Raw genomic sequence first — 21,863 nt, 5'->3', positions numbered from 1 at the left:
TCATGTGTTGTTGCCTTTCGCCTTTAATTTTCTCATTAATACTTTTAAAAACATAAGTGCAAGAGGGAGATTTGTTCCACTTTAAGACGAAAAGAAGACACACTGCGAACAATTAGGCTTATAAATGTGCTGTGTTTTCACTGGGTCACACACAAATATAAGAGACTTGATGCACATAAACACAGCCATGTTGTGTATGGCTTATCCCGAGTGGGATAAAACAGTCGGGGTAGAGGCCTTTTTATTAGAAGCTGACAAAATAAACATACCGCAGCTTTCGCATCTAAATTTGAGAAAAAAGGATGATAAAGAATGTAAAACCGTTCACTTTTTTACTTGGCTGAGTCTTTATCTCTGCACACCCACATTCAGTATGTCATAGATTTTTATACATGAACAGAAGCTTCTCAAACTATACCCCAACATTGTAAATCCAAGAAAGAGAGTGTTGAGGTATTTCTGAAAGTGGCACGTAGTGCTTTAGAATTTGGCTCTAGTTTGCGCTCCTGGCTGGGCACCACGCCAGTGCAACAGTTTTGCTGTTGCTCTGCAGCAGCTCTGTGCTTTGAAATGATACAGCAAAGGAGGCCGGCCAGCAGGATGGATTAGTACACAAACACACAAAGTGCATACAGAAAATAGAGGGTTTCTATTTCAAATCTGCACTCTCCAGCGTTTTGTTTTTAGTCAGTACGGTGCACTCTTAACCTGCCTGCTGGAGAATTATGGAAATTTATACAAGTTTACTTCTTAATCTTTTTAAAAAAAAATACTATATCAGCAGCAACTAAAAAAAGCTGAATTTTCAGGTGAAAATTAGCATTTTCTCTCAGCTGCAAAGTTCGAGCATGTTTGCACGTAGACTAACATATTTTTCTTTGCTGACATGGCATAGGGCAGCAACACTAATACTCCTTTAAAAAGTGCTTCCAATCACATGTTATGTGTATGTTTATGCATTTAGCAGATGCTTTTATCCAAAGCAACTTACAAATGAGGATATAACATCAAAGCTAACAGTAAGACTTATACTGAAGTCCTCTATGCTAAAGACTTAGCATAAAGGGAAGTACAGGGTAGGAGACGCTCTCTGAAGAGCTGGGTCTTCAAGAGTTTCTTGAAGATAGACAGGGACGCCCCTGTTCTTGTAACGCCCGGTAGCTCATTCCACCATCATGGAACGACACATGAACAGAGTCTGGATTGTCTTAAGCGTGGTGTAGGCATCACTAGGCGACAATCCTGTGACGACCGGAGTGACCGAGTCGTGATGTAAGCTTTTGCGAGAGTATTCAAGTAGATGGGAGCCGTTCCATTATGCACTTTGTGGGTTAACATCAGTGACTTGATTACAACATGTATGTTGTCTACACAGCTCACAACAAACAGTAAGGTAGTTAAATCTCGGTAGTCACCAACAACACAATGTTTTGCTACAATGTGCTGCTCTGTTTCACCTGCATGTATTTCATACAGTACAGCTGAAGATTGACCTTGAAAGAATTTCTTTATCCTGATGTTTTGGTTACTTGGTTGGCTGTTTCCCCCAAATGGTATTTATCACCTGAAAAGAATTTAAATGTTGACACCAGTCTTTCTAAGCACTCAGGGCAGTTGCACACAAATTATGGTTCCCACTAAAAAGACGCTTTTATTTAGGGGCCAGCATACATTGCAAACAATTGAAAATATTCTCTAAAATATGCTCCAAAATGGAAATGATGAAAGGAGTTTAAATGCCAATGTGAGTGGATGAATGAATGTAAGTGTTAGCAATGAGTCAGGTAGAGGTGGCAGTTCAAACTGATGCATTGAAAGGCTTGGACAAACAGAGCGAAAAGCAGAGTGAAATGTCAAATCCAGTGTATTCGCTGAAAGCAGCTGAAATGTCAGTTGAGGAGTAACAGATGAAAACATGAAGAGTCATCTATCAGTTAACTGTATCCACTGTGAGCTACTGAAATTTCATTTGATGAGTAAAAGACCACTAAGTGTGAAATGTTGGTTTATCCACTGAAAGTAGGTGACACCTCAACTGCTCACTGAGCAGCTTCTGCAGCACAACCCTTAAAACTGTCTCTACCGAGTGTGACAGCTGTGAATAAGTGGAGCAGAAAAGTAATGCTAGTGTATAGAAGTTACTCTAGTATCTGTGTTTATTTTGCCACCTGACTGCTGCTTTAAAGAAACCCGGACTAATATGACAATGTGGGGCTAATCTGATTGATATTGACTCTGGTTATATAGATGTGATGTTTAAAAGACTCTATATGTCCTTGTTTTTACAATATTACAAAAGATCTTTACACTCCTAGGTTGCCATTATTGTTTAAGTCAAAATGCATGAAGTCATCTGGCGAGAATGGGTTCTGGTCTATGGTACCTTCAGTCACAATTTGGCCCTTAAGGCAGCGACTCAAGTAGAGATGCAGTATTGTTTTTAACAGCCTTTCAAGATATTTTATTTAATGATTAAGTTTTCAGTGGATCAGTAGTGAAGGATGTGTATGGAAATGTAAGTTCTGTGTGTAAGTGTATGACGTAAAAGAAACAAATCAAAAGAAAAAAAGGAAGAAGTGTTAGAAGAGCCATGTTTTAAAGACTTGGAACAGAGGGCCCAGGTATTCCCAGGAAACAGCTGATGAGCCACTCCCACCACAAACCTAAAGAGAGCAAACCAGTGATCGATACAAAAGTAAAGACAGGGGTCATCACAGAGAGAAGTGTTGACTTTTCAATTTGAACCCTGGTCCAGCGTAAGAGGTGAGGACAACCTTAAAGGCATCCTTTAAGCCGTCCTCTCCATGAATGGTCTGCAAACAGTGTGTTATATGTTATCTAAAAGGTAGGAAATTAAAGCAGAAGTTCCACCCGGATCAAATCCACTCAGATGTCACGTACAAGATTTTTTATTAACCTCACTTGACCAAAGGAGACATTTTATATAACTTTAATCCCCCTATGACATACTAAAGCAACATTTAATCACAGCCTAAGATAGATACTACTTCCACAGGACCATGTTTTTTTTCTGAATTCAGGGCTGTCATCATGCTAGTTAGGCCTGTGCTGACATATTTGACAGCTTCCACTCTCAACGAATTATAGGATAGTAAAAATAGCAAGCACCTGGGTGGACATTTTAAACACTATACTAATTCTCTAAAGCAGGCTCAGTCAGAGCGAGAATTTAATCTCCCTCTGAGAAGGTACATTTTTAGCTGACATGGGCATGACAGGCAAGGAAAACATTCTTACATTTATTTCTAAGCATCTAAAGTCACCCATGTTTCTGTTTGTATGTATTCATCACAATAGGTGTGGCAGTGTGGAGGCAGTGTGGAGGTCCTGCCCTGCTCCAGAATCGCACACATCGAGCGCGCCCACAAACCCTACACAGAGAACCTGACGGCCCATGTGCGTCGCAACGCCCTGAGAGTGGCTGAGGTCTGGATGGATCAGTACAAGAGTCACGTCTACATGGCCTGGAATGTTCCGCTGCAGGTAAACAGACTGCACGTACGTGTTTATCTGAAGTTTGATTTGGATGTTCTCTGTGTGTGGGCGTAATTGAGTAAATGCTTATTTGTGTTTGGAAGCTGTTTGACAAATATCCTAGCAACCAGTACTATTGTAGTCAAAAAGGCTCCCAGAAGACTTAGTTTTGCATAAATAAGATTTGACTGCACCTGATTTTGAAATCATCCAAAATGTATCTCTGTGACTGCCACAGACCATTTTTCCTGCTCCAGAAATATTGTAAGGCACCTAGATTCTTACAAGATCAAGATCACAAGATAATCCATCTTGCCAGGCTCCAAGCTCAGCATTTATGTCTATTTTACAGGTGTTTTCAGACAATCTGCTGCTGGCAACTATTATTGGGGTTGACGTATGATAAGGTCAGTCAGGCAGTCAGGAAAGAACAACAAAGAAGGTTTTTCTTTGTGGAAAGAAATGTTTTTCCTCCCTTTTCGAGGTGGTCTTTACAAGAAAAAGAAGTGTTCACACTCTCTCCCTTCAACTATCTTCGATACGCTCACAACTAATGTTACCCAGAGAAGGACTTCAACTGTTTTCAATATTCATAAGTCATTTGCAAAGGGTGGAAAATTACCTCCACCATCATCTTGAGCCCAAAGTGATTCCTTGCCTAATATTGTTCATTGTTTCAATACAACAGTGAACTGTATTATCAAATATCTCCAACAGAAAAATGCAATTATTTCTTAGATTTCAGAGACAGGAAATGGTTGGCTTTCACTGTGATAATCATAGTCAACAGTAACTCAATTGTTTATGGCGACCTCACTTTAGAGCACCATCTAATATAGCCGTTGTATGCAGGTTCTGAATGTAAATCATCTCTTATGTGGGTTAAAACACCCTGCTGTCATAAAAATACACATTTAAAAAGTGATATCTTTCTCTCTGCTCTGCTCTCTGAGCACTTCTTGCTTTCTTTCTGCTCAGTTATGAGTTGAAGCTCTCACATTGCCATTCAAAGGATGCGGCAGAGCTGAAAGGCCCCCCAGGCCCTGAATTCTGCAGTTATTTTGTATTCATTGCAACATTGCAATTCAGAAAGTTGAAGCACATTTAGATTGCATAGCCCGAGGTTGTGGAGTATTAGTGTAATGCTCAAAATGTAAAATAGTGTGTTTGTATTTTTTTTTCCTCCATTAGAACTCAGGAATAGACATCGGGGACATTTCTGAGAGAAAGGCCCTGCGGGCCAAACTCAAGTGTCAGCCATTCAGCTGGTTCCTCTCCAACATCTACCCAGAGATGCGATCCTACAGCAACACAGTAGCCTATGGAGTGGTGAGTTTCTGTTAACAACCTGAAATTCAGTAAATCAATCCGTCACTTTCCAGAAAAATAAGCGTTTGTTATTAGAGGCACTCAGCGTTTCATTAGATAAAGGAGCCCAGAGGAATCTGGACCCTAGCCTACCACTTGAAAAACACAACAGCATAAATTCCCCCCTCAGTTCCCAATGATTCATAAACAACTCCCAAAAAAGGACATTAAATATTCAGTGATATTCAGATTCATTATGAATTGTCTCAGTTTTACAGCTTAATCAAAAATGTATATGCCTTTTTGTGGCAGCTTATTGGCAAGGAGGTCTAAATGTGAGCATATTTCATTTGCCTGTTGTAATATTTCAGGTAAATGATAACTATATTTCCAAAGAGTTCAGGCTCTTTTAATCAATGCTAAATCATTTAACAAATTAATCAAACCTGCCTTTCACAAATGACTGTCACATAGACTGTGTGTGAAAGGTGGATGCTGATTCTTATGTCACCTTATGGCTTGTGGACTTCAGTTATTACCATCTTGGGTTTGAGCAGCAATATGCAAAAGGGTAAGATCTGCGCGATAATATAAAGTCACTATCCTTTCCACTGGGTTACACTGGGATCCTTTTCCAACCCATGTGTTTGCCACTTTGTCAGTTTGCCACCGGGACTGTGACAGCACCCACACAACTAATGTGGAGCCTCGGGAGGAATTGAAGCGACCATTTTGCTTGTTTAATTGATTCCAAGGGACAGGGGAAAAAAAGTTTCTGTTGTGATGAAAAAAGTTATTATATCTAAGTATAAAAGGTCACCAATTATTAAGAGTGGACTCAATTTTTCTCACTTGCATTTCAGCTATGCAAGTGAGCCTCAAATTGCCCCCAAATTTCGGTTCAGTTCTCTCAATGAGATGTCCGTTTTTGTTAGAATTTATAGCTTAGTTGTTTCTCATATTTCCGCATGAAAAGGAAAAGGATGTGCAATCCCATAGACACCTCTTCTTGACTAAGTAGTTGCATAAAAGCTTTCCAGCTCTAAAACGTTAACTTTTCCATTAACACCAGCTGTAACTGTAAATACACATGCCACATGTGATAAATGTTAATTTTAAATCACAACAGAGAGGTTCTGAAAGGGTGAAGCTTTTTTTGTGGCACTTAATTTTTCAAATTGCTATTCCTCTTTTCAGCTGTCGGCTGTGGGAGGATTTCGCATAATTGAAAAATGACAGTAATCTGTTGAAAGCTGAGCAGAACTATTCCACTCTTAACAATTTAATTTAATTTTTAATTAAGATTTCTGATCTCTTTACACTGCGAATCCCTTCATCTGAAAATAATCGTGAACACAGGGCTTGTAACCATCCTTACACTTACTGAGAACATCTTGTTTAGCCTTTACTGACTTTGTTTGACAGAAAGTTTGTAAATGTATGAGGAAAAGAAAAATAAATGAATCAGTAGGATGACAGAAAGGTAGATAAAGTACGACTCAGACATTAGGATCTACAGCTGAGTGTCCATGAGCACGATGAGCAACACTACTGAGCATGTGCAGGGGCTCAGCTCTGGGGGTGTGAGATGCAAGCGTTGCCATTGGAGACATAGGAAACATGTAGCTGTGACGTTTAACAGTATCTCACAGGGGATTACATTTAGATAGAGGACAACAAGTGTCCGGTGTGACACCTTCTGTAGAAGCTGTTTACATTAAGCAAACGTGCACTGCTCACCCTGAGTAGATATTAACAAAAACAGATATCATGTTGAGGTTATCTGAGCCTAAATTCCCCAGAAAATCTGTATATGTTTTTATGTTCTCAATTTGAAGCGTAATAATTCAGTGATATTACCGTTACTCCAGTTGAATTATCTCCTACAAATATATTGAATCTAATTCCTATAATAGACCATATAGTGAGTTTTCCATTTCATACTGCAGTTGAATATATAGTGAGATTTTACACTCCTTTCGGAGTACTGTGCAAAAGTACTGAGACACTGCTCATTTATTTATCTGTTGGCAGAAAAACAGGAAATAGGTGCAGTGATTTATTGAAACATGTATAGACATAAATGAAGATGTATTATGTAAGACAAAAACAGAGTTTTTATAATTCTAACAAGTTTATTCTCCAGCACAGCCTGAACCCTCCGAGACAAGCTTTCTGTCATTTCTTTAAGGAGTCTTCAGGAATAGTTCCCCAGGCCTCTTGAAGGACATCCCAAAGCTCTTCTTTGGATGTCGGCTGTCTTTTGTTCCGTTCTCTGTCAGATGATCCCACACTGCTTCAATAATGTTGAGGTCCGGGCTCTGGGGAGGATTCATCCCTCTATAAGACCTGTTGCCACTGATTTTCAGTCCACTTCTTGTGTCATTTGGCATAGCTCAGCCTTTTCTCCCTGTTTCCCTTCCTTAAGAATGGCTTCTTGACAGCCACCCTTCCATGGAGACCATTTCTGATGAGGCTTGGGCCAACAGTAGATGGATCAGCTGAAGGTCCAGATGCATCTCTCAGGTCCTGTGTCAGGTCTTTGCTGGATTTTTTCCTCTTTCTTAAGGACATCACTTTCAGATCCTGTTCATCTGCTGTAGATAGTTTTTTAGGCCTGACACTTTTGTCCTCCACTTGTCCAGTTTCCTCAAATGTTTTAAGGACACACTGCACGCCATGCTGAGATATGCAAAGTTTTCAGCTGATAGCTCTTTGGGAATCACCTTTTTGCCGCAGAAATCCTATTTTCTGTCTGTCAAACTGTGTTATCTTTGCTGTTTTTTATAGATGCAACTAAAGAAATGGGTCTTTGTGACAGGCTGCTGGTAACAAAGTGCTTAACGATGCAATTAAAAGCAGTTCTTTGCTAAATTCTCTGTTATGTTTAGAAACAGCACTGGTTCATACCTTTGAATTCGGAGCCTTTTTCATACTTGAAAGATTTAGAGGTCAGTGTGAAGTGCATTAACCAAAAAAAAAAATAATCTAAATCCTTTGAAAAAGGCCAGCAACATGAACTAGACTGAAAAAGAGTTTTAAAAAGCAGCCAGTATCCAATGAAACACTCTGAAAGAACTTTTTCTCAAGACCAAATTAAAAGATTACAAGAAAGGCTGTCAGCTTGGAAACAAAATACAAGTGTGGTGGCTCGAGATTTTTACACGGTGCTCGAGGTCTCCCAAATGCAACATGAAAAGTATTGTAAAATTGATTATCACTAACCTGATGGATATAAACCACAGTGCATTGCACCAAAAGGACATTTAAACAACTATTTTAGGTCGTAACAGCACCACAATACATTATATTATATTTCTGTCCATTGATTCTAATTCAATCATTTATCTACTGTCTCTTTTATGCTTTTTTTTGTTTGTTTAGTACACACAACATAACGCTACTCCATGCTTTTCTCTTATTTCCAAAGTGGTGCGGATTGTTTCCTTTGTGGCTCTGCTGAATATGGTCTGCCAACAGAGCTGCCAATGTAGCATCATTTAGAAATGTTAAGGATTAAAAGTTGTGTATTGTCATTTTAATTCAAGGTCTTTGTTTTGACACTCACATCGCTGATGAGAAAGATGCTGAATGACCATCAGACCCAGGCCTGTAGCTGTGCAGCTGAGCCTGACCTCTGACCGCATTTAAAAAGTGGAAAAGGAAAAAGAAAACCCTTCAGGGGATCAATAAAATATCAGTTCATTGAACTGCTGCGTGGTGTGTGAGTGCTATGTGGTATATTGTGAAATAGAAGGCTGAGCTTGGGTCTCAGTAAGAGATCAAGCACTGTGCTGAAACCCCTCACAGGGGTATGAGTGCAGAGGGGCAAAGAAAGGTGGATGCAGGAATTATAGTGAAGAAGAGATTTTTCTACATAGCAAGTGACTTAGACAAGACCAACTCTTCTACCCGAAGTAGGAAAAATCATTTGTGTCTGTAAAATAGATTAGCAGGAAATGAAAGTAAAGTCTGATGTGCCGTTTTCGGGATGTAATTTAGTATGCAGCTAACAACCTTTTCATACGTCTTTAAAAAAAGATTATATTTTTATTTTGCTACCCTTTGAGGAATTAATGCAGAGCAGACCAAAGCTCAAACAACAAAGCCTGAATAGATAAGCAGGCATTTCTATTCAAATCACCTCCTTTTAAAGGTCACTTGAATGGCAGACGTAAGATGGCTGCCACTGAGTGTTTACGATGATGTGGAAGTAAAAGTGTAGCACATGAGACTCTGCAACAGGGATGCATAAAATTGCATTTATATTGGCTGCATGTTGACTGATGCAAATACATCGTCAAAACTCTACTGTAGAAGAATTTAGATATTATTGTTTCTACACTTTGATGGCCCATCTTTGGAGAACATTATCTTTATATCACATTTTTAAGCAGAACTGTAGACTTCATCCTAGCTTAACAAGTTTTTATGTATCTCTTACAGTAACAATCCTGAAGTTTGGCAAGGCCACATTAAGTGTTATCTGCATATGAGTCCTCATCTTTTACTGATTCTGATTTTAAGCTAGTATCATCGTACATCTCTGCCCGCATGCTGTACCCGTCTGTTTTTTCTTCACTAATCAGCTAAGAGCACAACGTAAATCCTTTCATTTTACAATTTATACACAAGTGACCCCAATCCATCCGCAATAAGTTAAATGTGTTCTTCTTTTGCCTATGCTCTAACTATTCTCTGAGTTTCATTACATTTTTCTCGAGTAATCGTTATTTCAGCGATCAGACGGACCTCAGGGCTTTCGAAGGAGCTTTTTTTGGTCTTGTGGTCTTATCTCCAATGTGTCAGCCATCATTAGAGTTCACTAACACATAACAGCAGCTTAGTTGCATTAAAAGCTATCCAACAACCTGACAATAACCCAGAAAATGACCCAACAAGCTCCACCCTATATGTATGTAGCTAAAGTCACCGAGCATCTCGCTGTGTGCAGGAATCGGCGAAAACAGAAACAGAGTTTGTTTTTTTGCTGAAGAGTTAGAAAAATTTAAGGAAAGTGTTTATGCCGGCTTGTTTTTCTCCAGGACAACACTTGTGGCCTGATATCCAAAACCTTACCAATAAAATTTCCCACTATTACAATACAATATGCTTGTGTTGAGGAGGGCTAATTTGAAACGAAAGACAGCTAAACTGTTTTAAAACGGTCTCCAGTATAAGAGTATAATGAGCCTTGGAAGCCAGTTGCAATGATATTCCAAGGTGGTAGAATTCTCTACTCTTCTAACTGGAGTTGAGTGAATCACTGTGTTATTCATTGCAGGCTTTTTCTTCATTCGGCTCAGGCAGCACTCATGACATCTGACCTTCTCCTCATAGTGCCCGACACAAGCGACGACAAGAGACATTGATAGAAAAAGCTCTGGTTTAGATATGAGACGGCAGCATTTCTGCATCATTCTGCCCTCTCTGTAGTTTTTTTTTTTTTTTTCTAATTTATAATTGATTTGAAAGTTGAGGTTTCTTCAGGCTGAAAGGTTTTTCTTTTGTACTTCATTGTAGACATTTATTATTGGATGACAGGTTTTATCATGCAAGCGCAGCTGCTTCGAACATTTAGAAATATATTATTCTCATACAAGGCAATTGCTGTGATTGGTGAGGAAGGCAGCATCTTTAAAATGAAGCAGGGGTACTTAATATTCCTTGGGCCTTTTCTATAAATAAAAGGAACAAGGGCAGCCTGAAGTATTTGTCTCCTAGCAATAATTTACGTATTTTGCACAATTAGTTTATAATCCTCTGTGGATTGAAGCCAAACCAAAATAATAACCTGCAAAAATCCAAAGAGTGCAGATGCTTTTTCTTTCTGATGTATTTCTGTACAGCTGCCAGGAAAGTTGAAGGTTAGTCTAAAGACGTGTGCATGACTTTCTCCTGGCAGGTAGTAATTAGCCTGCAGCGATTCCATTTGTCACCATTTTAGCCACACAACTAGAGCCGTGTAGAGCTTTGCTCTGTCATAATGGAGTAATTAACATTGTAGAGATGGGGAGAAAAAGACGGAAGGAAGCAGAAAAATACCAGAAGAAACATAGCTTTGCTTTTCTTCTATTTAAAGTGGAGAAAAAGACCGTGAACTTTCTATTTATCTTTTGAATATTCTTATGTAAACCCTGACAAAGTAGTTTTGCTAAGTATAACCAGTGGCTGTAAATCAAAATTAGTCATTACCTTAAACCAGGTAAAAAATTGATTCAATTCTTTTGGGTGAGACATGCTGTCTCACCTCTTTTGCTTTTTTTCTATCTGCAGACAGAACAAAAACTTGATCTTTTATGCGACAGACATGAGCCTTTGCTGTGAAGCTGATGCATTTTTTGCTGAGGACAGACACACTGTTTCGTAACATATTCTGAGCTGAGAATGGCTTTCTCACCCTCTCTGGAATCGCCATGGTGAGACAGATCCTTATAGCTGGTGTCTTGTGGTTAAAGTGTAGAAGTTGGCAACCCCGCTGTGCCAGATTTGTACAGTGAGAGCCAAAGATGTTTGTAAAAAGCAGGGGAAAAAAGCTTAATTTTATGTGTCTGTATGTTTGATCAGAGAGATAGAGATTGTGACCTTTAAAGATGATGGCTGGCATGTCTTCAAGTCTTTATTCAAGCAGGATACATCATGAATCCAGCTCCTAACTGAATAATAAGACATAATTCTGATGTAGATCTTTTCCTTTTCATTCATCCAGAAAGCAAGTGTGATTTTTTTTAAAAAACTCTTGAATACATGAAGTCTAAATAAGGCATTAAATTGGCTTTACCTGCTCATAAAACAAAGTAGATACTGCACTCTACAAAGATTTAATCATTGAAGTTTTCCACAAGATAGACATTAAATGAGAGGGAGTGGGAGCTGCCTTTCATTCCCAACATTTATGTGATAAAATCAGACCTGCCGAGCTGTGACAGCCTGAAATTATGTTGGGTAATTTGTGTCTTCTCCATTTATTTATCTTTTCTAAAGATTTTCACATTCATTAGTACTTTGGAACTCTGTTATTTAACCATTTTAACATATGTGGAGACACTCTCATCATGTTCTGGTTCTTTTTTTCCAGATGAAGAACAGCCTGAGAGACGACCTGTGTCTGGACCAGGGACCTGACACTGACAACATTCCCATCATGTACCTCTGTCATGGAATGACACCTCAGGTCAGTGGGGTTTCATCCTTATCTCCTCTGTTCTCCTCTTTGACTTTAAACCCATGAAACAGCGATAAATACTGATCGCACAGAGAGATCTAAGACGAGGGCATCAACGGTGCATAACTGAGCTCCATCACAGTCTTTGATATTTCAGATGAGGGATTTAGAAAGAGCAACCATTGCATAAAGTTACATTAGAAGAGTGAGTGATATCTCATTATTCTTCTCACATCTCAAAGGCTTCTTTAGACTTCAGTTTACATATTTCCCAGCTTCTCAACTTGGATATTTTGACACTTCTATTATTAAAGCTGCATGAATATACTCTCTTGCTTTTTAGGGAGCAGAAGAAACAAAAGGGAAACGTCACGCTGACATATGATCACTATGCAAAGTTTTTCTGTCTCTGTAGCTGTTAAATACTAGACTGCGTTTACCATCTGGTTGCTTAATTACTTCTCTCACTGCTTAAAGCTGAAAACAGCGTTTTAAAGGAGCCACGTTGTGGGCCAGTCAAACAAAAATAAAATGTTGTGGAGCTGAAAGGAAAAAGGTCCACAGCTAAACTCTGCTCCTTTTAGATTATGCATAGTCATGTGATCTATTAATTGCATAAGACTATTACTGCAGCAGCAAACACTCAAATTAGGTTCAAAACTGTTCTATTTATGTTAAGATTTGATAAAGTAAAGTTGTTTCAGAGAACTGTAATGACTTTATTTAAGGGCTTCAGTAATTTATGCTTTGGATTCACGTAATAAATTAATGAAAAAGTCTCATTCAAGTAATGAGCAAATTGACTAATTAGAGCTTGTGTCTAGAAATGCTGGCCAAAAGGCTTATATGTGGTCATGATATAATAAGGCTGCTTTGTCAGCCTGTTTTGGTTGTGGAATGAAACTTATTAGCCTTCACAGCTGAAATAGCAGAAGGGTTATGCTTGAGTCACTGAGGCCAATCAACAGCTCTATCAGCTCACTGCAGATTTGAGGCCATTTAATTCTAAAGGGGAATAAAATCTGCACTTATGGCCCCCTTAATGGAAACTGGAGGAAAACAATTTACAAACCGGTCACTTTTCACATGTTTGAAATGCTCTGTAGCTTGACAAAATGAAAAATTTAGATTTAACTGTCACTATTATATAAAGAGGCTCTCATAGTCAGAGCTAGACTCTTCAACCCAGCATCCAGAGCAGCTTTCTGTGGACTCGCCTCGACTTGCCCTCGTTCTTAGTAAAGTTAATAGCTTTGACCGGCGCATCGACGTTGGAAACCTCCTCAATTCTTTCTGGGTCATACTCAGTAATATAGCATCAGCTGCTGAAACACCTGTGTTGGCAGTTCTCTAGCTCTCCTCTCTTTTGCCTTCCAGAGACTGCATCCTCCCTCCTGGAGACAGCATAACCAGAAGAAGCTGATAATTAAATTGAGGTGTATCAGTGCATTTTATAGCCCTCCCATGTTGTCCCTTATTCATTTATTTGAACACAAGAAATAAAGATGGCTAAGGCCAGCACAATGGGTCTTGAGCTGATTCTCTACAGATAGAGCAGCTTTATTCTGACTGTTAGTTTTGCCCAGGCACGACCTGGCAAATGTATACTTTGTGAAAAATGTTCATATCCCAAAATGAATTTGTCTCATTCAAACTGAGAATAGGACTGTCCGGCAGCAGGTAAATGTGTGGAGCTTCTGCCAGATCAGACAGCCTGCAGTCCTACTTAATTCTGTACAAAATCCAACAGCCTGCTTTTTTCCCCTTCTGTGGGATACAGAGTGATCCAACTGACTTCTGAGATATTAATGTATTCATTTGAGTGTCTGTTTTGAAAAAACACCCGCTAAAACCTATCCAGACATATGGCTTTCTTCAAGGAAGCTTGAGCATTTAAAAACAGCCCCCTAAAACCTGATGGTTAACACTCTCCAACCTTTTATTTCTCAGATTCTGAAGAAACTAGCCTTCTGAGAGATTAAACCCTCTGTTGCTACTGTAAAAGATTGACTTTAACCATCCCCTCTGGGCCTGAAAGGTATGCTGACATCACTCTGGGTCAGACCAGGGAGAAACAAAGAAATGTTGAATCACACCTGAAAGCTACACAGGCAGCTTCAAAGCTGAGCTTATGTCTCCCCAGTTGGTTAACTGATATTTTTGGATGTGTAGAGCAAATGAAAAGATAATCTCACGCCACTGTTTGGATGAATGTCGGCTCATGCAAAAAAATGACTTGAAGCAAGCTATGATTTACCCTCTGCATTGTATGATGTCTTCAGATAGCAGGGATATTTAGGGCTTTGGAAGGATAACTCAAAATAGCAGCAGAATATCATTACATTATACGGAATCTGCAAGGGGAGCTAATCACTTTATCAACCCCAGATATTTGGGCTTTTTGCATTAGAGGTGCATACACATACATCATTATCTATTTCCTACCTACTGGTGTAACCATAGAGGTGTTAGAAAATGTTAAAATATGACGGATAAATCCATAATCCTTCTTGGTAATGGATTTTTTTCAAACACGATTCATGCTTGAGCTTTCACTCCTTGCATTAGCCTAATGAAATTCCAGGCTTCGGTGTATCGCCCTGATTTGACTGACATGTAGTAAAACAATAACAGCTTTGTTTTGTTTTGAAAATCCTGTAGATTGATCTTAGGCTCATTGGTTAATGCCAAAGAGATTTCAACTTTATGAGACATCAGCATGAAGATGCTGAGAGAAAAGCAGCAGGGAAGTGTTTCGTAGCCAACATCAAAGACTCTGAAATTCCTCTGCTCTTCTATCAGGCCTTTACAACATTTCATCCTTTATTTTTTATTCATGTGAAGTATCTATTCCCCGAAGTCCTTCTTATTCCCCATTCAGATCCCTTTTATTCTGATTCATCCAATCCCTTAGATTACCTCTGAGTCCTCTTCTTCTTTCTAATCAGAATGATTCCATTTCGATGTGCATTCAAGTGGATGGATGGTTATGGTCTTGAATCTCTGATGATCTGTTGAGTGCCAATGATGCATAATGTTGCTCAGTTTCTTTTTCAGCCATTTGATACGAATGAGGGGAGGAAAGCCTAAAAGGATTTGAAGATGATAATGAGAAAGAGGAATGAAGGCAGACACAACACAGTGGACGAGGTTCCACAGTGAGAAACTAACTGGCAAGTCTGCAGAAAAGCACTTCTTTAGATGTGTTACTGAATGACTCCAGCTATCGACCTCATGCTGTGTTCATGTTACATCACTTTTATTGTGAAAACCTGCTCACAGAAAGTGTGTTGTTGGTTTTAATGCAGAACATCAGCTCAGGATTAACAAAGCAATCAATAATAATAGGGCAGGCGTGCAGTTGTTGGCCTGTGGATTGGTGTGGCGTGGCTGGGACCTATTATTTGTTACCAATAATTATTTAATTGGTCACATGTCTAATACTAAGACCACCATGATCAATTTATAATTATGAACTTTCTTTTGTCTTCTATTGTGCACCTGTTAATAAACAGCAAGGCTTACTGGACATGATGCATCTATTTGGACGTTAGCATTCATAGACTTATGACTCAATATTGTACTTCACTGTGCACTTTAACTCCACTTTTGCACTGTTTATATCATCACTATGAAATATCGATTCGTCACTGTTTGCATTGAAAAAGAATATCAAAAAGGTAAAATGTTGATTACAATTTCTGCTCGAAGCAAACCAGAAGACTTGCTAAAAACCTAAAAAGAATGGAGAAAGCAGACTGTTTCAGACTTTAATTCTGTCATTCAATAACCTTTTGGGTCCTGGAAGCATGCTGTAAAAGTAAAATAAGTACTAAAAAATGGGCCGATACTGATTAAAAGTTTCATTCTTTTACCATAATTCAGTCAGTTCCTTCAGTTGTCCTGTGTCCTCTTGTACCGTCAATCTTTGCAAATCCTCTTCTTCTTCCTCTAAAATCTACTGTTCTATATGTTTTCTCAGAGCTTATCCCTAACACCAACCACTCATCCTCTGTGATCACAAACAGTGAAGCACTTGGATCAGTGTATGTGCTTTTCCAGCAACACACAAGTGACCTTATCTTAACAGTTATGCATGTCCACAGTCAGTAAAAACTCTACTTTCAGAAAAGATGTGAAGCTTTCTGAAATCCACCAAAAACCTCCCTCTCCAGCTCCATTGTATTTAGGAAATAGAAGCAAATCCAGAAACAGAGAGGCATGTTTTTTCCTCTGTGTTACATCATTCTTCCTTATATTTACACTTTTTACTTTTTTGAGAAGAGAGGATACTCGTTGTTGCAGTTTTTGAGGGGAATCTGTGTTCATTCTTGCCTAATCCACAAGTTCAGCTGCTCAACAGTCCGTGGTTGTTGTTTCTCAGATTCTCCTCTTTGTGGTGCTCTGCATGGGTTCTCTCCTGGTACTCTGGCTCCCCCCTGCCGTTCAAAAACATGCATGTCAGGTTAATTGGTGACTCGAAATTGCCCTCGTGAGTGAGTGTGAGTGTGAGCGTGCATGGTTGTGTCTCATTTGTCTCAGCCTCCCCTCCGCTACCCTAAATTGGATTAAGCAGGTATAGAAAATGCATAGATGGATGATGCTCCATACATTTTCAATGGGAGACGGATTGGACTGTTGGAAGTCGTGCAGAATGAGGTTTCGCGTCGTCCTGCTGAAATAACTCCATAGATTGAGGTTTTTTTTCCCTAAAAGCAGTGCAAACATGGACTCATCTGACCACTTCCATTATACCATCCTCTTGTCTGACCTGTTTTGGGTTTTATGTAAAAACTGGATTATATTTGTTTTGTTATGACGTCTTTGGCATTAAATAAAGCGTATACTGTGTATTCCATCTGATCCAGCACAACACCCGATGTAAGCAAAGCCTGTTCTGCATGAGAGGCTGTTACCCTCCTTCGGTGGCTTTGTTTTTTAGAATATCCTACGCAAATCTACATATGTAAAAGTGTTCTCTTTGCTTCCCTGTTTATATCTTAAGGGCTGAGAATGTAGAGATATCTTCCATTTGTTAGTTTTACCCCCGGCTGCACACTCGTTCTTTGACTGTTTATCAGGAGAAAAAACTATTTCTCCATCCCATTTGGTACATTTTGAGAATGAATGCGTCTGTTGAGTCCGGGGCTAATTTCATGCCAGTGCAGGAGCTGTGGATGGCGGTTGTTATTTGACAAAAAGGTGAGAAATTGCAGAGGAAATTAAGCAGGTAATAGAAATCTGATCTGGGCCTCAATATTGGTTTTGCCTTGCTAAGAAGATTGGTTTGTGGCTGGATCAATAAAGTCTGTAAATTGGACCTTTGAGGCTATTCACCAAGACACTGTTAGTGTGTGTGTGTGAAATTCCAATCTCTGTGAGGACCTATTAGAAACTGACACCACCAAACAGATGTTACGTCTTCACTCGGGCCTTTAAGGAAAAGACTTGCCATTAAGATGTCTCATGCTGATATGCAATTAAACAGCTTGAGGACGTGTTACTACAAGCATAGCAGTGTGAACGTGAGTGTTTGTTGGGAAGTCTTTGTGTTTGGATGTCCCCTAAACAAAATTCACAAGGATATTGAACTGGTAAGTTCAGACAGAAATGAGCGAGCTGCAGGAAAAAGTCTTGATCTTTGCAAGGGGCTGGAAACCAAGTAGCTGAACAGATTTAATCTAACATTACACTTTGGAAAACAGCTTTTTCACATAAGGGAGGAAAAATATATCCCCAAGAAGAGACTTGTCTTGACAATAAGAAATCTCAGGGAAAGGTGGTTATGTATTAATGATTTAATATTGACTTGTTTCAGCAGGGAGTGATTTTGGTTTGAAATATAAACTCAAACTAATTACCAAACTTTCAAAATGATGTATGTGTGTCATAAAGCCAATTACTAGGCTTTCAAAAACTTGAACCTCCAACAAGATTAATGTGGGATAAGTGTTTGCTTGGGTCTATCCATCAGTGCGAAAGGAACAAAGTTCACAACCTCCCAAAAGAATCCAACTGCACCCTCATTTATACAGAATCTTACAATAAGGTGGGAATTTCTAACAGGCTTGCTGAATTTTTCAAAAAGTGCCTAGGGCGTAGAATATAAAATCACCCCCCAGTTAATTTTTTAGGTCATTAAAAAGCTCTTTTTATAAAATGGAGATATTGAAACGGTTGGCATTGCACTGAAGTAATCCATTTTTTAACATGGCTGTCTGTAAGGCTGTTAACACTGCAATCTGATTGGTGTACATCTTGAATTAACCTCATTGTCTGCTCTCCATCTTAAACGCCTCTCCTCTTCCTCCTTCTGCTTTACTCATCCGGAGAAACCTCTCATTATGTCGTGGCATGTTTTTGCAGCTGTTGTGTTTGTGTTGTCTCTTTGCAATCACAGCAGATGTCTGAGAGAAACACCATGATTAGCCTGTCTGACTGCATCATAGCTGCCAGCAATAAGCTCACCAGGAGCCTTGGATGGGGCGAAGTCACTTTCACAACAGGAGGAAGTCCAGGAAACAAACGCAGTGGTCTGTTTGCTGAAGCATACAGGGTCAATTATGTCATTATCTTTGAAAGAGCATAAAAGCAAAAGCAATTTTAGTCATGATTCATGTGAGATGAATTGCTTATAGAGTTCGAAAAGAAGGTTAAGTCACAGTGGAAAAGAGAAAATAAAGATTTATGCCGTTCCTTTGACCTAATGTCAAGCATTTTACTTTCTTGCTCTACTTTCCCCTCATGACATTGACCATGTTCAGCCCAATTGGTGGTGTCAGTGGTGAATGCGGACTGAATCTGAGCTTTCTAAACTTACCGGTATAGTCTGAAAGAGTCGGAAATCATCACATTTTTCTGTGTGGTATCAAAATAATCCAGTGATGGCCGGCTTCCACTGCAAACAGGAACTAATAATAGCATAATTTCAATTGCATTGATAAATATTTTCTTTTCTTATGCCTTTTTTTCAGATACTGAGACATTTTCCGTGCAAAACTGACAAATGCAAATGGTGTGACCCAGTAAATACAGTTAAATACATAATCCACTTCCATAACGTTTTCCTCTATTATTTCCCTTCTGAATACATTTGGCAAAATAAGATGCAAACTACACCTTAACTCGGGTTTGTTTGCTTTATAAATGAAGCTTCTGTGGCGGGGGTTCAACGAATCTTATCAGGGCCTGGAAAACAAGCACAGAAACCTCATTAAATCAAAGTGATTTCTGATCTTTTGATATAGGTCTTTCAAATGAAATGTTAAATATACAGCATGTTGTTGGTTCACGAGATGGAAAAAGAGACATTCAGATCTGAGACTTTACAAATGACAAAAATGACTTGATATGTACGTAAAGATGTGTGTGTTTTTCTGTTAATAGTTCCACCATGCTAAGGTCGGGGGCCTCTACGGTTATGATGATCATGACTTGAAACTAACACTCACTGTCAGTATGAAACATGAATCAAGCAGTAATGTCTGTGTTCTGCTGAGCAGATCATCACCCCTCTCTATAAAGTCTTTTCTGCCCTATGATTCAGCTGCCTATCATAGCAGTCAGGGGCGTTTCTAGTCACCTTGGGGGCCCTAGGCATGAGCGAACATGGGGGCCCTCCCGGCCAATGCCCGCTTCATGTTTGCTTCGGTGAATCAAAAGTACAGCAGAAAGCGGGACGGGGCCCCATAAGGGGGATTCCAAACATGTCGCTGCAGTGTCTATGGGGGTTTCAGGTTGTGTCATTGATATGGATCAATATCTGCCGTGTTTCGTGGGGTCTCTTAACAGCCGCTAGTCAGTAACAGCTAGTAGGGGGCCCTATGCGGGGTTTTCCCGATGAATCGATGTTGCAGTGTCTAAAGCAGTTCAATAATTTTGTTATTGATAAGAACCAATGTCAGCCCCGTCTTGGGGCCCCTTCCAGCCCGGGGCCCTTGGCAATTGTCTGGGTTGCCTGTCCTGTTGTGGCATCTCTGATAGCAGTGTTCAACTGCTTTGGATTTTTTTACACAGGCTCACAGAAGTTTGTGAAACTGTCACAAAACCTAATTTATAGTATTAATAAATGTCTTTGGAAAGTATCTTTTTACATTTTCTGTACATGGTTACAAAATAAAATACCTGCACGTAGGATTATAGTGTCTCAGCATTTCATTAAACTATCCTGAAAGGAGATTTTCACCTGTTTGAAAAGGTAAAAATATCCACATACATGGACTGGAAGGTGCTTGATTATGGAGTTATCCCAAGCTGTCTTCATTTATTTTTGTTTTAGGTTACTGTCTATTTGCTTCGACTTGCTGTTTTAGTTAGTTTTAGGCATCTAAGCCATTATTTAGCCATCAGTATTCAAAACTCCACAGCCGTTATTAACTAATTTATTTGGGTTAGGAAAGCATCACATTGTTTCTTCTACTGCCAACAGCCCCGTGATCTTCTGTAAAAAAATACCCCTGAATACAATATATGCTTGGTCTTCTTCTGCACAGCTTTTTTGTATATTCATGTATCTCGGCTGGAATTGCAGTGACACATTAGATCAACAAACTGTAATTTCATTATGACTACACAAAGACATTGCCCTGTCTGTTGAAATTTGACCTCAGATAGTAGAAATCCACCTACAGCTTTCAGGCTTTCCTCTGCCCTCCTGTGCATCTGTTGGGAGATCTGTCAAACACAGCACTGTGCTAATCTTTCTATTAGCAGCTTTATATCACCGTGACAGGAGAGGAGCTAGCATTAAGCCCTCCGTTAGAAGCTGAGCATCAATCTGTAGACAGATGCATGTTTAATCACTCGTATCAGCAGACATGCACATACATGCGTGCACAAGAAACAAATCCTCTCCCACAGGCATCCACACATACTTACGGAACTATACACGTTCACGTACTCTTGTCTGTGCTGAGTTTTTAAATAGCAGCTGAAGGGTTCCGTGGCTGTTTCACAGTCTGATAATGGCTGCTATCTAGAAATGTCCTGTTCCTATAAGATGGTCATCATTCTCATCAATTATCTCCTTGGAGCTTTCACACACTCCCGCGAAAACACACACTCTGAGTCAGAGCACTCAACCAGTGGTTCTCTTTGTTAGGAGCAGTGTCACTTCTGTACTTGCTCCTCCACTGCGCTTTGATTTTTACTTTTTCCAGCTTCTCTGGATTTCATATCAGCCTTGATCCTCCTCCTTTGCTTGGCTCCTTTGCTCAGGTTGTTCGTATTTCTACGTGTCGTCTTTTTCTGTTTTCCGGACTTAGTGAAGATACACGTCTCACTTTGTGATTTGATTTTTCAAGCCACTTAAAATTGTGTTTTGATTTGCCTCTCAGGCCTTCAGAAGTGGGCCAACACTTGCATTCATTACCATCTCCTTACGCTTATCTTTTTCCAGGTATGTAAAGTTTCCTAAGCTGATATTTAGCCAGGATCTACTTTTTCTTCTGACCTCTCTTCTCGCTCCTTCATCTCTTGCCACCGCTTGTTACCTCCTCCCTTTTGATCTCCTTCTGTTTTTGTCTTAATTGGATCAGTTACAGGTGTCCTGTTTATTTCTCACAACATTAAAAGGGAAAATATTCTTTAGAGATGTACTAAATTTTGCAGGTAAGGTAAGAAAAATAAACATGATTTGCATTAAAGAATTAGCCTACTTTTGGCACCTCCTGTGGCTAATTGCTTATGATGCAAACCCTCCATGTGAATATAGGTTACTGCAAAGTTTCTCTGTTGTGAAATAGAGGAGTATCTCCTCTATAATATACTTCTTGGTCTGAAGAGAATCCTCTTAATTCAAGAAAACAACATATACTTAAGATACTGTACTTGGTATACATTGGTAGGCTCAGGAATTGGTATAATTAAGCCTGTGGACTCAACCTGCTTTCAGCCA

The 21,863-nt window shown here is 39.4% G+C and overlaps 1 protein-coding gene across 1 annotated transcript in view; it reads left to right on the top strand.

Moving 5' to 3' along the window:
• Window positions 1-21,863, top strand: part of galnt18a (UDP-N-acetyl-alpha-D-galactosamine:polypeptide N-acetylgalactosaminyltransferase 18a) — a 142,382-nt gene that overhangs the window by 101,081 nt on the left and 19,438 nt on the right. Inside the window, exons 7-9 of the mRNA XM_072386634.1 lie at window positions 3,319-3,504; window positions 4,687-4,824; window positions 11,882-11,977. Of these exons, the coding sequence (XP_072242735.1) occupies window positions 3,319-3,504; window positions 4,687-4,824; window positions 11,882-11,977 (420 nt within the window). The remainder of the gene's footprint in view (window positions 1-3,318; window positions 3,505-4,686; window positions 4,825-11,881; window positions 11,978-21,863) is intronic.

The sequence above is a fragment of the Leuresthes tenuis genome, unplaced genomic scaffold, assembly GCF_036924035.1.
Source record: "Leuresthes tenuis unplaced genomic scaffold, fLeuTen1.0.hap1 SCAF_5, whole genome shotgun sequence".
In the NCBI taxonomy this organism is placed as follows: domain Eukaryota; kingdom Metazoa; phylum Chordata; class Actinopteri; order Atheriniformes; family Atherinopsidae; genus Leuresthes; species Leuresthes tenuis.
This window is presented reverse-complemented; position numbering and strand designations above follow the sequence as displayed.